The sequence below is a fragment of the Canis lupus genome, chromosome 9 (assembly GCF_011100685.1).
Source record: "Canis lupus familiaris isolate Mischka breed German Shepherd chromosome 9, alternate assembly UU_Cfam_GSD_1.0, whole genome shotgun sequence".
NCBI lineage: Eukaryota > Metazoa > Chordata > Mammalia > Carnivora > Canidae > Canis > Canis lupus.
In genome coordinates this window covers 48,632,676-48,647,499 of record NC_049230.1, presented here as the reverse complement: position 1 = coordinate 48,647,499, position 14,824 = coordinate 48,632,676, and the positions used below count along the sequence as shown (strand labels likewise).

The window sequence follows — 14,824 nt, the reverse complement described above, 5'->3', positions numbered from 1 at the left end:
CCGTCTGTCCTGCGCTCCTCACTGCCTGGGCCCTGGCTCTGGGTTGCTCCCTGGGGACCTGACCACACCCCCACTCACTTTGGGCCTGTTTCCCCTTCCTCGCTGGAAAATTTCTGAGGCTCTTCGCGATGTGCCTGAGGGGTGGGCAAGGGCCCGCTGACGTGTGCTTCCAGTGGGGCGGGTCTGAAGTCAGACAGTGGGCGGAGCGGAAGTGCCATCACAGCCCTCACCCAATGCACTGGGCTCCGACCTTGCAACACCCCCTCTAGTCAGCTGGTCCTGGGCTGGGGCCCAGGCCTCTCCTCATCTCTAGGTAGGCGCCCGTGACCTGTCCTCTCACTCCGGGTCCAGAGAGGCCTGAGGCCCAGGGGAGCTTTGCACCCACTGGGTTTTTGAAAGGTGTGGGATTTGTATACTCAGGCTGGGTGGAGGTCGGGGCCATGGAGGACAAAGAGGGTCAAGGGTCCCAGGGACAAAGAGGAAGGCTACATTGTCCATGTGCTACCCCGTCACTGGAATGGACCGAGTGGGCAGAGGACGGGTCACCCTCACGTCTCCTGCGGCTGTGGCATGCCTCTGGCCTCCACATTCTCTCTCCCGGCCGTTCCCCAGACCCCTGGCACCAAAGCCACCCTTTGCCCGGGAGCACGGTCCCCACCCAGCAGCCCTGCTCCCCGTCTCCTGCCAAGGCACCAGATTCCAGGCCCTACCCGAAGCCCTCCTGGCTCCCAGAGTGCAGCATCGACTGCATCCTGCCCACCAGGCCCCAAACCCAGCCAAACTTAAGCTGGGCCCTATAGAGGCGCCCGGGGTTGTGAGGCTCAGAGGTCAGGGGGAGCTGCTTGGCAGCCTTCCTGGAGAAGAGAACCGGGGCAGACATCCCAGAAAGCCTGCCAGAAGTTCTGCCCCTCGTAGAGGGATCTGAGGTATCTCGCTGTCTGCCCAGGAGGAAACACCCCGGGGATGGGCGGGCTTGGCAAAGGAGCTGGGCCAGTGCACCGTAGGGCACAACCCTACCCGAACCTAATCGCAGTGGACTCGGTCCTGGGCCGGCAGCCAGCCGCCCCGGGGCATTCAGGGGTCATAAAGGCTGTGCAGGAGAGGCAACCCCAGCTCTCCAGCTAAGAACCACCCTCCACGATGCTGCAGGTGCTGCTGACCGGCTGGGTCTTCACCCTACTCAGGGCGTCGCTAAGCCAGGCCCAAGTCCCCATCCAGGCTGACTTTGATGCCACTCAGGTGGGCTCAGGCACCCTCAGGCGGGACACATCCCCTCTTCCTCCTGGATGACCACCTTGATTTGCTACTCTATCCAGGCCCCTGGGGCCTGCGTTATCCCCAGAGAGGCCAGAGGGCGAGAGATGCCCACATGCTCCAGTCCAAGCTCAGCTCAAATCGGGGGGACAGAGGAGAAGGGGAGGGCCCCACCCATCCACCCCATCAGCTGCAGGTAGGCTGGGAGGACAGCAGGCCCCTCTGCCTGGTCTGTGGCGTGGCTCACACTGCCACCACTCTCCCAGGCCTCAGATCCAGACAAGTCACAGCCACCTACCACCACGCTGAGTCAGGGATTCAGGGTAGATGTGGACACAAGGCCTGTGCCCCAGCTCCCCCTGCCCCCTCCCTGTAGTTCCAGGGCACCTGGTATGTGGTCGGGGTGGCCTCAGATGACCAGGGCTTCCTGAGCTCCAAGGACGAGCTGAAGATGTCCATGGTCTCGGTGACTGCCTCAGCCAGCGGTGACCTGGCCCTCAAGTTTGCGAACCCTACGTAAGTGACCCCCTGAGCCCCACCTCAGATCGGGCCTTATGCCTGGCCAGTGTGACGCCAGAGGTGAGCCACCAAGAGCCCCAGGCATCCCTGGTGCACAGGGGTGTCAGACCCAGGCCCTCGTGGAGTCAGGGTTCTGGCCACAGAGGCATTGTGTTCCTGTGTCTGTGTGTGGGAGTCTGCAGGGGACACCCCACATCTCCTGCTGTGTCCTTGAGCCAGTAGTTAGCCCCTGCCCCCTCTCCCCACCCCGAGAGGGTTAGCTCACCTCTAAGCACCACCGTGAGGAGGGCACAGGGCCTCGGGGGCAGCCCGAGCATCAGCCCACCCCGTGTGGTCAGTGGTGCCTAAGTGGTGGCCCTATGCGACGTACTCGGGCAGTGTCTTTGGGAGGCTCAGGTTGTTGTGGCCCCTCCTCTCCAGGCCCGACGGCAGGTGCCAGAAGATGGACACAACATTGACCAAGGGTGCTGTGGATGGACAGTTCACAAACAGGGGTGCGGCGGAGGGGACTGGGGGGGAGCAGGGAGGGCTCCTGAGCAGGTGGGGGGCCAGCCTGGGCCACAGGCTCACTGGCTCCCGCCTTCCAGCCATGCAGCAGGCTGACATCCGCGTGGTGGCCACCGACTACAGACGGTTCGCTGTACTCTACTTGGAGACTGAGGCCAAGGGCACGAGGAACGTCTGGCTGCAGCTCTTAGGTGTGCTGCGCTCGGGCACCCCTGCCCCCTGCTGGTCACCAGGCACAGCCTCTCCTCCGGGGCCCCTGCCCCAAGGCTGCTCTGCACATTCCAGCAAGTTCTGAGTCTAAGTGGCGGGTGAAACCACCATCCTGCAGTGTGTCCTTGGGACCCCTCTCCCCTGTGTCTGTGGTAGAGGGCGCTGGACCCCTCCCACCCTGTCATCCTCCTCCAAACCCTGCCGCCCTGCTCACCAATGCTCCCTGCCCTCAGCCCGCACCCCAGAGCTGATACCCGAAGGTGCCCAGAAGATGCAGCAGCTGGCACCCCAAGTCGGCTTGAACCCCAGCCAGGGCACCCTGCTGCCCCAGTCAGGTGAGTGCCGCCCCCGTGCTGGCTCAGGGCCACAGGAGACCCCACATGGCTGGGATTCGGGACAGGAGTGCCAGAGGCAGCCTGGCCTATCTGGGTCAGAGGGCAGGACTGTGCCCTGGCCAGTGGCCCCCCAGGAGGGGATGGCAGACAGGGAGGCTTGCTTATTCAGGGGGGCTAGGAGACGCCCCCCTGGGGAAGGGGGCCCAGGATGGCTCCTCAGGCCCCACTCTCTCCCACAGACCAGTGTGCTGGTGCCTTCTCCTAGGTAAGTACTTGGAGTCCCGCTCCCCAGACCATACGGGGCCTAGTGCCCCGCTGACCCCCAGGGGCCCCTCTTGGCCAGAAGGCTGCACAGTGGGGTTCTGATCCTGGGAGCAGGTGACAGTGGTACCCCCGAATGGAGCCGGGACACAGGAAGCAGGGAGGAAGAGCAAGGTGTGGCCCTGGGGCTGGCCCCACGAGGGCAAGAGGGGCAGGAACACGGCACTCACCCCCCTCTACCTGCCCTCTTGTCCACAAGGAAGGATCCGGCCCGGGAGTGCCAGCGGTGGCAGTCTGCTCTGCCTACTGGGCCTTCCTCAAAGAGCCACCACTTCTCTCTGCCACCCCTGCCCCTGCACAATAAATAATCTAAAGCCACAGCTGTGTATTTCTTCACCCTCCACGGTGGTTGATGGCTCCAGGCCCAGAGTGGGACCCCTGGCTGTGTGCACCAGGGCAGATGCTTCAATAGGGGGTGGGGGCTGGGGAGGGGGGCAGGCTCTGCTCTGACAGAGGCAGCTTTCCAGACAGACAGGGGCAATCACAGAAGCTTCCTTGCCCCACTTCCCCTGCCCTGCCCCGCATACCAGGGCACCCGCCAGGGGGATGTCACCCATGTGCGGCAGCCCAGGCCTAGCCGGCTGCCCACATTGGACCTCCTGGGCCTCTGGGGTCCTCCCAAATCACAGCACGGGGCAGGTATCTGGGCTACTTCTGTCCCCCTTCTTCTCCCCTGACCTCTGGCCCCAAAGTGCCTGCAGTTCACTCCTCACCTGGAGCCAGAGAAAACGAGTGTGTGCAAAATGCTGTCCCAACATTGAGTCTATGTTGGGTAATGTCACTCTTCTCTGAAGACACTTCGTCCTGCAGAATTTGAGGGTAAAATGGCATGACCTCGGGGTAATGTGAATAGTTCAGAAAAAAAATAATGCTGGATGGAAACATGTAAGATAATTGTTCTATCGGAGCTATGGCTCGTTACACATTCTGCTTTTTCAGTTGGTTAGATGTTTTTAATTAAAAACACAGCCCTGGGGCCCCTGGGGGACTCAGGTGATGAAGTGTCTGCCTTCAGTCCAGGTCATGATCCCAGGGTCCTGGGATTGAGTCCCCGAGTTGGGCTCCCTGCTCAGTGAGGAGTTTGCTTCTCCCGCTGCCTCTGCCCCTCCTCCCGCTTGTGCGCTCTCTCTCTCTCTCTCTCTCTCTGTCTTTCAAATAAATACAATCTTTAAAAAATAAAGGTGGCTCAAGATTCTTCAAAAAAAAAAAAAAAACAAAAAACAAACCCACAGTCCCATCCTGCCAGGTTTCCTGTCTTGACTGGGCTCCTTCTGGGCTGGGAGGTCACAGAGGGAAAGAGCCCCTGACACCTGGAGTCCCAAACAGCCCTTCCACCCCTGCACCTGACTCCTGGGTACCCAGTCTCTGGCCCGTCTGTAGACCCGTCCAGGGCAAGGAGCTGTCCCGGTCTCTCCACTGCCCCCAGCCTGACAGCAGCCTGGAATTGAATCTCTGGGGGTGGGGACAAGTGTGTGGGAAGGCCCCCTCTCACATGTGACCTGTGAGCTCACCCACCCACCTTTCCTGCCAACACTTGGGTGAGCTGCTGTCTGCCCACCTGGAGAGGCACCTGCTGAGAGATACTGTCAGAGCTCCCAGTGGTAAATAAACTCCGCGTGGATTAGTTGCCCTTTGGCTCCCACATGGACCAGGAGAAGATAGGGTGAAGGGTGCCACCGGTGTCTAAACTCTCACCAGGCTCTGGGTTCCCTGCCCTCCCACGTCCTCTGGGAAGGCTCTGCAGTGGGGATGTGCAGGTGGCCCGCCATGCCTTCTGGACACCCTTCCTCAGAGGGAGGCTCCTCTCTGGGGTGGGGCAGCCCAAAAGGGCCCCTCTGGACCCCAGGAGGGCTGTCCCCTCCAGGCACCTGCAGATGCACCCAGGGCTCATCGCCTCCTGCACCCCACTCTCCTCACCAGCTCCCTCAGCCAGTTCTCTCCCCAGATGCCTGCTGGGGAATTCGGAGTGTGGGATCAGCTCATTCCCTGCTCAGCTCCCAGCCATGCCCAGGCATTCCATCTCACCAATGGGAAAGGCCAAAGTCCCTCCCTGATCAGCCCTCCTTTGATCTACCACTTACTCTCTTCCCTTCAGCCCTGCTAAACAAGTCGTGACTCCTGAACACCCCGGCCCCGCTCCCCTGGGGGGTTCCTATCCCAGCTCCCTGCTACGCTAGCTCCCTCTGCTCCTCTGAAATCTGTGCAGGTACTGCCCTGTGTGCTCACTCCTTGGGCCTCCACAACCCCTCTGCGGACCTCTGGAGCCGGTCCTCCTCCATGTCCTTTGCAAGGCCGGAGGCTAGCCCGCACTCCCCTGTACCCCCCTCACCCTGGCCCAGAGCCCGGGCTTGGAACCCTGCTTGGGCCCCTCTCTGGTTGATTGGAGAATCTCCCATCAAGGTCCTTACCCACACCTGCCAAAACCCTTTTTCCACACAAGCTGACATTGACGGGTCATCGTTGGGCCTGCCTCATTCTTCTGGAAACATTGTCCTAGGCGCCAAGCACTGGGCCTGGAGGACTTAAGGTTGAAAGCCGTCCTAGGGGCTGGGGACTCCACACTCACGCTCTTGACATGGTCCTCCAAGGAGTCTGCGTCCATAGCAGCCTCCATCTTCTCCATCATACAGCAAGAGGGGCCCCTCTCCAAACCTGCCCCAGCCCAGTCCTCCAGGGGAAGAGCATTTCTGCACTCCCCACCTGTAGGGCTCCGCTATGATTCCCCACCCCCACCCGGCCTACCTGCACTCAGATCCTTGGCCCAGCATCCAAGAGCTCTGCCCTGAGGGACTCAGCTGCCCTCTGCTAATCTCCCTGCACCCCCAGCCTCCACCCCTGCAGCCCTCAGTGGCCTCTCCTCATGGCACTGGACGGGCTTTATACACAGAAATCAGTTGTACCACTCCCTGCCCCACCCCTGCTTGAATCCTCCTGCAGCTCCCCATTCTGTATTTGTTCACCCCCAGTATTGTTGACTATCTCTGCACCAAGCAGTGTCTGAGCATTGAAGATGCAATGGCAAGTAAAACAGACATAAAGTCCTGCCCTGTGGACCACTGGGAGAAATGGGCAATAAACAGGATAAATAAATGTATTAGTCACCTACGGCTGAGTAACAAATTACCCCTAAATTATCTCCCCAGTTTCTGAGGGTCAGGAGTCTGGTCCTGGGTGTTCTGGGGCCTTCAGCAAAAGACTTCTCACGAGGCTGCAGCCATGCCCATGGCCAGGGCAGGTGCTCCTCAGAAGGCCCCGCTGGGAGGGTTCTGCTTGCCAGCTTCCTCGCCAGCTTCCTCGCTAGCCATTGCCTGTCCAGATGTGTCCACAGGGCTGGTGAGCAATTCAAGAAGGAGAAAGAAGGGACAGCCCATCACTTCTGGAAGCAAATTACTCAAGGCCTTCAGTTGGAGGGGAGGGCAGGTGCATAAACGTATGGACATGGGAGGTAGAATGGTTGGTGCCTTCATGGAGGCCACTGCCACAGTGAGCAAACCAGAATGTACATTATATAGTGACAAGTCTGGAAGACAAGTCCATAAAGCAGGAGAGAGGACATGAGACATTGGGCAGACTGTTGCAGTTTAATGTAAGGTGACAGGCCTCCTCTTGAGTGAACATCTGATGGCACCACGTAAGTCTGGGGAGTGGGTGTACCAGGCAGAGAGGTCACTTGAAGGTCCTGAAGCAGGAGCCTGAGGTTGTCAACCAGGGGTCCATGGGAGACACACCGGCATAGCCTACAGACCCCCAGAGCGGCCCTCCACAACCCCACCCTCCCCGCCAATGCCCTCTGTCCAGCCGGGAGCAGCACTATGCTTACCCACGGTGGACTCTACTTGCAGGGCCGCTCCCTGTGCCCAGGATCCCCATCCTCCCCTCTCCTGGCACGCACACCCACCCCACCCCACCCGGTCCCCAGCTCACAGGGCTGGGGCACTACCTGACAGTTTTCATGTTGCCTGTGTTTAGTATGTGACCCTCCCATTAGATCTCACAAGCCCTGTCCGCTAGGGAAGCTGTGCCCGATGCCTCGGACTCCAGGAGGCACAGAAGGGGAAGTCAGGCAAACACTGTGGGCAGCCTTCTGCACGGAGCGCCTTGCTTCCTTCGCCTGTGCATTGCGACCTGTGACGGCTTGGCCTTTGGAAACTGTGTATCTCGGGGAGGGTGAGAGCCGGGGCGGGGGTGGGGAGAGCGGAGGAAGTCGCCAGGACCGCAGGGGCCAGGAGGGAAAGGAAGGAAGCCCGGATTCGGAGTGGGGTTAGGTGCCAGGCATGCAGGAGCCTCCACTCTGGGTGGGGATAGCACTCGGGCAGGCCTGCCGGGTGACCCCGCCCCAGGCTCTCAGACCCCGCCCCAGACCGAGCCCCGCCCAGGAACCCCGCCCCAGGCGCTCAGGCCCCTCTCCAGGCCGAGCCCCGCCCATGTGCCCCCGCCCCAGGTGATCAGGCCCCGCCCCTCCCGTAGCCCCGCCCAGACGCGTAGGCCCCGCCCCCAGACCGAGCCCCGCCCAGGTAGCCCCGCCCCGTGCCCCTCGCTTGGTCCGCAGCGCCCCGCCAGTCCCGCGGGGCTCCAGGGTCCTCCCGGCCGGGTCGGGCCGAGGCCGTAAGCTCCGCCCCGCGCAGGCCCTGTGGGCACCGCTCGGGCAGGCCCCGCCTCCTGCCGCCTCCTGTTCCGGAGCCGGCTTCCCGCGCAGGCGCCCTGGGCCCACAGCGGTGCTCCCCGGGCGGGTGGCGGTCGGCTCGCTGCGGTGCCATGGTGCCGCCGCCGCTGTCGTCGGCTCTCTGCACGCTGCCGCCAGGCCCCGGGCCTCCGCGCTTCGTGTGCTATTGCGAGGGGGAGGGACGCGAGGACGGAGGCCCCGGCGGCTTCAACGTCTAGTGAGTGCGAGGTGCGCAGGGTGCTTGGGGCTCAGACGGAGGAGCGGGCGGTTCCCCCTGACGGCCCCTCCCCCCACAGTGTGACGGACGCCGCGGAGCTTTGGAGCACCTGCTTCACGGCGGACAGCCTGGCGGCCCTCGTGGGTAGCGGGGCTCCTGGGCGGGCCTGGAAGCCCCCAGCTCCCCATACCTGCCGTGCGGACCAGCAGTGGGATCGGGGGGGGGGCGGTCTGAGGTTCCCCGGGGGCGGGGAGGGGGTCTGGACACCCTTGCCCCAGCTCTGTGGCGGCAGTCCTCTAAGACTGGTCAGGCAGCTTTTGGGTTCCAGGGTCTAGGGTAGCTGGTGACCAGCCCCTGTGCTCTATAGAAAGCCCGTTTCGGCTTGAGTGCGGCTGAGGATATCACCCCCCGGTTCAGGTGAGCCCCTGGGCAGAGGGAAAGGGTGGGAGTGGAGCAAGTGGGTCTGGACACAGCACTCAGCACCCCTCCTTTCCTAGGGCAGCCTGCGAGCAGCAAGCTGTGACTTTCACCCTGCAGGAGGACAAAGCATCCCTGACCCTTCCAGGGGGGCCCTCGGCAGTGGATCTCAACCTCTCCAGGGTGCCGGGCCCAGAGGCAGCCTCCAGGCTGCAGGCACTGACACTGAGCCTGGCAGAGCAAGTGTGCATCTTGAAGAGGCAGCTGGCAGGTGGGGTGAGGAGGGGGTGCCCTGAATCTTTACCGGGGTCCCCCTGTGCATGCCTCCACTCTTGGCTTTGTTCTTCAGCTGTGGAGGTGACAGCTGCCAGCCCCAGAAAGAGCCCTTGTCAGGTGGGGCCCCAGCTCTTCCTACCAGGTAAGGCCTGTCACTTGCAAGTATGGTTGGGGCTGTGCTCTTCCCTCTGCACCTCAATGACCCCAGAACAAGATTCAAACTCCAGGATTGGGATTTTGACCCTGGAATGCACCAGACTCAGGAACTCCCTCCCGTCCTGTTTCCCTCAGACCCGGATCCTCAGAGAGTTGGCCCTGGACTTGGGGTCAGGAGGCGGTGTCCAGGCGAGTCCCTCATCAACCCTGGCTTCAAGAGGTACTCCCTCCCTGCTCCTCCCTCCTGTGCCCAGGGTCAAGACCTGGATGGCTGTTGCCGGCCCCATAACACCACAGTGTCACCTCCTCTTCTCTCCCAGTAAGAAACCAGCCGCTGGTGTAGACTTTGAAAGCCCCTGAAGATGCAGCAGAGTGTGACCTTGCCAGATACCTGCCTGCAAGTGGGGACAGCTCTGAGACCCGACGATCTCCACCTGCTCCTCCTACTGCAGGGTGGGAGCGCACCTGCTTCTCAAACCCCTTCTCTATGAAATAAATGCTTCCTCAGATGGAGGAATGAGCCCCGCTCTGGGGGTGGCTGGGGGACAGGGGTCAGGGATCCCCCCTGGGTGTGTGCTCTAGCCCGGGGCTTCAGGGCATGAGCAGATGCAGCAGCCTCCAAGCTCCGGGTGGAGGAGGCCCCCAGGTCTCCAGACTCACCCCGCTGCCCCTGCCTGGTGAGCACAGCAGCCGGGGGACTGGAAGGCGGGGCAGGGCTCCTTGAGGCTGGAACTCTATTGCCAACAGCTCCAGGCACACACTTCACTCTCCCAGACCCCACCCGACCAGGCACAGCCACGGACATCCCACACTGCATACACACTAGATCCTATAGGCTTTGGAGGGTGGCTTGCTCCCTGGGCAGGGCTGAGGAATGTGGGCTGGCCCCACCCCCTGGCCAGGAGCCCCTAGGTGCCCAGGCTGGGCTCTGCTCCCCACCCTCCTTGGCCATCCTGCTGCCCCACCCCGGCCTGACTGGTTTGGGAGCCCGATCCAGTCCCTACCACCCCTGACAGGGTGAGTAGGGGAGGTAGGTGGAACCACCCACTGGGTTCTCTGCCCCTGTCATTCTGGGCTGTCACGTGGAGCTGTGCATTGCCTGGCAGCGGTTTGGGGGTGACAAATCCAGGGCCCTCTGGGCCCTCGAAGGTTAGGACACACTCGTTGGGGCAGACATGCCTTTATGGGGCTGTAGAAAAGCAGACAGGGTGGCGGTCAGCAGTGGGGAGGGGATAGCGGGGGTGTACGGCCATCCGGTAGGCCGCCAGGATCTCAGCACTGCATGGGCACGTGTACTTGAACTCCTTCACCTGCAGCGCGCTCTCCAGGTAGCGGCGGACGCCGCACAGCTCAGCGGGTATGGGCACTTGGCGGAAGTGTGTACATACCGTCTGCCGGCAAGGGGCGCGAGGTCAGGGCCTTGCAGGAAGCACCCCCCACCCCTGTCCCGCGTGTGGCACTCACATCCATGATGTACAGCTTGGGCAGCAGGCTGCAGTCGGCCAGCGTGAGCTGGTCGCCGTCCAGGAAGCGGCGGCGTGACTCCTGAAGCTGTGGCTCCTGTGCCAGCTCGTGTTCAAGGGGCCTGCGCAGGTAGCCGTCCAGTCTGGTGAGGGCGCGCAGCAGCAGCTGGTACAGAGCTGCGGGGGTGGGGTGGGGCACTGTGAGGGCCGGGCCAGGCCAATGTCCCCCTCCCACCCCACGGCTCGAGACCCTCCTCACCATTGTCCTGAGCGGGCACTGGGTTCTTGATGAACGCGGAGAACCTGTGAAAGACGTCGTTGCCTGCCGTGGTGGACTCCCTGTACCGAGGTGCCAGGCTGGGGAATCTGCAGGGGAGCCAGGGAAGCTCCGGTCAGACCCTGGTGTCGCGCCCCCTTCCCCGCCGCACCCTCAGCATTTCTCTAGGGCTCCTACAGGGAACCCATATTCGCCCCTGCCGCCACGCACTCAGGTGGCCCCAGTGTCTCCTCCAGAAACTCTTCGATCTGCAATGTGTCCGTTTTGGCGTCGCCATCGTAGAGAAGGATAGGCAACTGCGAGCCGGGTGCAAAGTCCTTGAGCACATCCAGGGACCTGTGGGCATAGGCAGGTGGGGAAGCTGCTGCTCAGGAGGGCCAGAGGCCCAGCCATGGTCCCCTGGGGGCAGGGGGCTCACCTGCGAGTGTCCACCGTGGTGAGGGTGAAGGGCACACCCTTGAGCAACAGGAGCATGAAGAGCCGCTGGCAAGAAGGGCAGTGTCCCACGCTCTCACCGTCCTCGCTGGCCTGGGCGGGTAGGGTGGAGGGGGCCGGGGCAGAGGGTGCCAGGGCAGAGAGCAGACCTAAGAATTTTGCCAGAGAGGACCCTGCCTACCCCCGCTCTGTGCCTGGAGCTTGGTCGGCCACGCCCTCAACAAGTGATGGGTGAGAGCCCTTGACTGGGTCCCTGGTGGGGGGGCCCAGGGACATGGCCCCTGGGGACCCTTATCTCCAGCACCTGGGCAGAGGCCAGCCTCCCGGTCTCCAGGCCCTCCAGGCTGGTCACGAGGGCAGGGTGGGCCGAGTACTGTTTTCTGAGTGATTCATGCTGCCAACTGGACACTGGCTGGCAGCACACTCACTGCCCCACACCCCAACGATGGGGGAAGGCCAGGGCTGGCAGCCGGTGCACAGGGATCCACAGCCCCGGGCAGTGATGCAAGCAACGGGGGTCACCCGGCCCAGCCCCCCTCCTGCAGCGCTGACCTCCACCCTCACACGAGCCTCGGCTGCCAGCTGCTGATCAGCACCTCCCCACTGAGGGGCTTCGCCCCCGGCTTCCCCTCGCATGGCCTTCGGGGCGGCTCCCCAGGCCCTCGCCCAGTCCTGGCCCCTTTCCTCAGCCTCCACAGGCAACCTGCATCCAGTGCACACGCAGCCTCTGGGGCCCACTGCCTGCCCCAGAAAGCCGAGCCCCACTGAGCATGCTCCTCCCCGGGCCGCCTGCCCGCCTGCCCACCCACCCGGTGGTACCTTGACAAACAGCTGGAGCTTGGCAGTCTCTGCCATGGTGAGGAGCGCAGCGCGGTGGGAGGCAGTGAGGCAGGGGTGGGAGCCTGGGGAGCCCTTTAAAGCTGGGGTGCTCCGCCCTCCCCAGCCCAGGGCCCGCCCCACCGAGTCATCCCCCCTTGCAGGCAGGCCAGCCGTTGGGGCTCTGGGGCCTGTGTCCAAGTGCAGGGGTGTGACTGGGGGGCTGCCGGTGCTGCGGCCCCAGGGGGCTTTGGGGGTTCAGAGGTGGGGAGAGAAAGGAGCCAGCCTGGGCACAGGGCTGCCCTGGATCAGGATCAGTCCTGCCATGAGCCCACGGCCCTCCCTGCAGTGAACACCCCACTGTCCACTGGGGTCCCCAGCCCAAAAAGCTGAGGAGTGAGTAGGAGAAGCAAACACCCTAGCCCTGGCCTTGGTTTCCCCATCTGTCTACCTCCTGGGCAGGGAGGCCCCTCCCATCACTGAGCTGGGTCAGCCCCGCCCCTGGACCAGCCCACATTCCAGGAGTGCTGCTGGCCTGCCCAGGTGCCCCTCCTTGGCCAGCCACACCCCCTGCCGTCCCTACCCTCCCAGGGGGTCCCAGGCAGGCTTCCTCCACCTTAACCTTCCCCAGAAGCACCATGAGAAGGTTTAGGAGCTACAACCTCCAGCCCATGCGTCAGCCTGCTCACGGTTGGCTGGAAGGAACCTCTAGAGGACGTTGTGGGTACCCCCTAACCTGTCCCGCCTGTCTGGTGGCTCACAGTCCTGGGTGAGGGTGCCCCGAGGGAGGGGCCTGCCAAAGCCTACGCTGCCCCTCCACACAGCTGGGGACCTGCCTGTACCTTTGCCTCCTCCCTCCGGCTCCCCCTTAGGCACCAGTGCCTCTGCTGCTCCTCCACAATGGGGTGGGGGCTTGGCCCACTCACCTGCTGCTCCGGGCGCATACACCCCAGCCCCAGGGAAGGCCCAGGGCCCCCTCCACACCTTGTGCATGCCTGCCAGCCGTCCTCTGGGTATTTCTGTGTGTGTAAAAATAGCCCCGTGCATCTGTAGGTATGATCAGGAGATGGACCAGCAACCAGGTAGCTCAGAGAAAAGGAAATACACCGACACTGACAGAGTGAATGGGAGCATGTCTCACTTCACACTTATTTCAAGAGACAAACTAGGACAGGACCTGGTTCGGGGCTGCAGCGGGTAAAGATGTGGCTCTGTACTCAATGAGGGGGTGAGAAGCCCCCCTCAGCCCGGGGACACATCAACGAATGCGTGCTGTCCCCTGGGCAGCATGGCCCCATCTGCAGGAGGGACCCGGTGACTTCCTGGGACAGGACACAGGTGGTGAGTCTCTAGTCTCGGGTTGGGTGATGTGGCTGAGTTGTGCCCCTGCCATCCACGTGTGAAGTCCTCGCCGCCTGGGCCTCAGACAGAGCCCTGACAAGCCATCCTACTGATATGGGGTTATCAGGGCAGGCCCTGCCCCACTATGACTGTGTCCTTGGAAGCGGGCAGTTTGTTTAAGATTTTATTTATTTATTCATGAGAGACCCAGAGAGAGAGAGAGGCAGAGACACAGGCAGAGGGAGAAGCAGGCTCCCTGCAGGGAACCTGATGTGGGACTTGATCCCAGGGACCCCGGGGTCACGGCCCTGAGCCAAAGGCAGACACTCAACCCCTGAGCCACCTGGGCTGCCCCGGAAGCGGGCAGTTTGGATGCAGACACACATGGATGCCATGTGTGGATGGAGGCCAAGGACAGGTGGTGCTGCTCCAAGCCCGGGCCACCACCACAGTGGCGACCAGCCCTCCCCAGCCTCGATCTTGGACTTCTGGCCTCCACATGGGGGTATTTTCTGTTGCTTTCAGCTGCGCGAGTGGCAGTAATGCATGGCCACCCTAGCAACACCGCATCAGTGTGCGTCTGTCCAAGGCTGAGCCCCTAACCTGAGGAAAGCCACGAGGGTGTCCTCAGACATGTCTCAACTTCCTATCATGATTTGGTCGTCGATGTCTTTAAACAGGACCAGAAAAAAAAATAAAAATAAAATAAAAATAAACAGGACCAGAAACTCAGACACCAACCTTAACTGACTGAGGCCTGTGGGGGCCCCCACAATCTTCCCTGCTGCCACCCCCTGCGTCCACAGAGCAGCCTTGGGGGGCTGTGGGCCTGCTGTCCTCCTCTCAGGCCCTTCTCTTCCTTCCTGGAGGCTCGGGGTGGGGGTGGGGGATCCGGCCGCCATCCCAGGAGTTGCAGGGCCCAGCATCATGCATTGTTCGTCACTCCTTCCCTGACCCCGGGCTGCGGGCCCTTTCCGGCCATGTTCTAATGACCTGCTCTGCAAGGAGACCGGACTCCTGGGGGGTGGTGAGGGGCCTCGTGGCGGGAATGTGCACGGGTGTTTGCTGGCCCCTGTCGCTGAGAGCCACGGAGCCATGAGCCTGTCCCGAGGCCAGAGGGGAGTCCGAATACCAGTGTGCCCGCCGGAACCAGGCTCCGAGAAGACGGCCCGGCCAGATGCTGGGTGGGGAGTACAAAGCAGGCTTGGGAATTCTAACGGAGAGGGAGTCTCCAAAACAGTGTCCTGGACGAGCCGAAGGGACACCAGAGCCACCACGGAGGACTTCCACTGGCCGAATCCTGAGTATTTAGAGTGTAAAAAAGATGGTGACAGAATCATACGCTTTTGGGCAGCCCGGGTGGCCCAGCGGTGTAGCGCCGTCTTCGGCCCAGAGCATCATCTTGGAGTCCCGGGATCAAGTCCCACGTCGGGCTTCCAGCATAGAGCCTACTTCTCCCTCTGCTTTGTGTCTCTGTCTCTCTGTGTCTCTCATGAATAAATAAATAAAATCTTAAAAAAAAAAAAAGAATCGTACCCTTTCAAGGGGTTAAAATGGTAAATATTACATGTATTTGCCCACGACAAAAAAAAAAAAAAAAATCAGATGACAGCAGCA

General features: G+C 62.2%; 3 protein-coding genes across 5 annotated transcripts; 2 read left to right on the top strand and 1 right to left on the bottom strand.

Annotated features, from left to right (window-relative positions):
- Positions 1-126: 126 nt before the first annotated feature.
- On the top strand, positions 127-4,320 carry LCNL1 (lipocalin like 1). Of its 3 annotated transcripts, none has more exons than XM_038548699.1 (7): positions 127-1,239; positions 1,631-1,770; positions 2,194-2,267; positions 2,361-2,471; positions 2,724-2,825; positions 3,065-3,090; positions 3,350-4,320. In XM_038548699.1, exons 1-6 carry the CDS (start codon positions 1,141-1,143, stop codon positions 3,088-3,090), a joined length of 552 nt encoding a protein of 183 aa, XP_038404627.1. In that variant the 5' UTR covers positions 127-1,140; the 3' UTR covers positions 3,350-4,320. The 3 variants fall into 3 exon arrangements, with proteins under 3 accessions (XP_038404627.1, XP_038404625.1, XP_038404626.1); XM_038548697.1 differs by having other exon boundaries at positions 3,346-4,320; XM_038548698.1 differs by having other exon boundaries at positions 3,204-3,464.
- Positions 4,321-7,833: 3,513 nt separating this feature from the next.
- On the top strand, positions 7,834-9,388 carry PAXX (PAXX non-homologous end joining factor). Its single transcript, XM_038548696.1, has 7 exons — positions 7,834-8,026; positions 8,106-8,166; positions 8,394-8,443; positions 8,524-8,714; positions 8,793-8,861; positions 9,011-9,095; positions 9,196-9,388. Exons 1-7 carry the CDS (start codon positions 7,902-7,904, stop codon positions 9,233-9,235), a joined length of 621 nt encoding a protein of 206 aa, XP_038404624.1. The 5' UTR covers positions 7,834-7,901; the 3' UTR covers positions 9,236-9,388.
- A 651-nt stretch (positions 9,389-10,039) lies between these two features.
- On the bottom strand, positions 10,040-12,330 carry CLIC3 (chloride intracellular channel 3). Its single transcript, XM_038548695.1, has 6 exons — positions 11,870-12,330; positions 11,034-11,143; positions 10,826-10,951; positions 10,598-10,704; positions 10,340-10,515; positions 10,040-10,266 (listed from the first exon to the last, which is right to left on the bottom strand). Exons 1-6 carry the CDS (start codon positions 11,903-11,905, stop codon positions 10,057-10,059), a joined length of 765 nt encoding a protein of 254 aa, XP_038404623.1. The 5' UTR covers positions 11,906-12,330; the 3' UTR covers positions 10,040-10,056.
- Positions 12,331-14,824: the final 2,494 nt, after the last annotated feature.

Excerpts from the sequence above, each read along its gene's own strand:
- PAXX (XM_038548696.1), top strand. The coding sequence starts at position 7,902 with ATGGTGCCGCCGCCGCTGTCGTCGGCTCTCTGCACGCTGCCGCCAGGC. Across the intron at positions 8,444-8,523 it reads GATATCACCCCCCGGTTCAG|GGCAGCCTGCGAGCAGCAAG; the intron begins GTGAGCCCCTGG and ends CTCCTTTCCTAG. Across the intron at positions 8,862-9,010 it reads GCCCCAGCTCTTCCTACCAG|ACCCGGATCCTCAGAGAGTT; the intron begins GTAAGGCCTGTC and ends TGTTTCCCTCAG.
- CLIC3 (XM_038548695.1), bottom strand. The coding sequence starts at position 11,905 with ATGGCAGAGACTGCCAAGCTCCAGCTGTTTGTCAAG. Across the intron at positions 10,705-10,825 it reads GAGACACTGGGGCCACCTGA|ATTCCCCAGCCTGGCACCTC; the intron begins GTGCGTGGCGGC and ends GCTCCCCTGCAG. Across the intron at positions 10,267-10,339 it reads CCAAGCTGTACATCATGGAT|ACGGTATGTACACACTTCCG; the intron begins GTGAGTGCCACA and ends CCTTGCCGGCAG.
- LCNL1 (XM_038548699.1), top strand. The coding sequence starts at position 1,141 with ATGCTGCAGGTGCTGCTGACCGGCTGGGTCTTCACCCTACTCAGGGCG. Across the intron at positions 1,240-1,630 it reads CTGACTTTGATGCCACTCAG|TTCCAGGGCACCTGGTATGT; the intron begins GTGGGCTCAGGC and ends CCCTCCCTGTAG. Across the intron at positions 1,771-2,193 it reads CTCAAGTTTGCGAACCCTAC|GCCCGACGGCAGGTGCCAGA; the intron begins GTAAGTGACCCC and ends CCTCCTCTCCAG.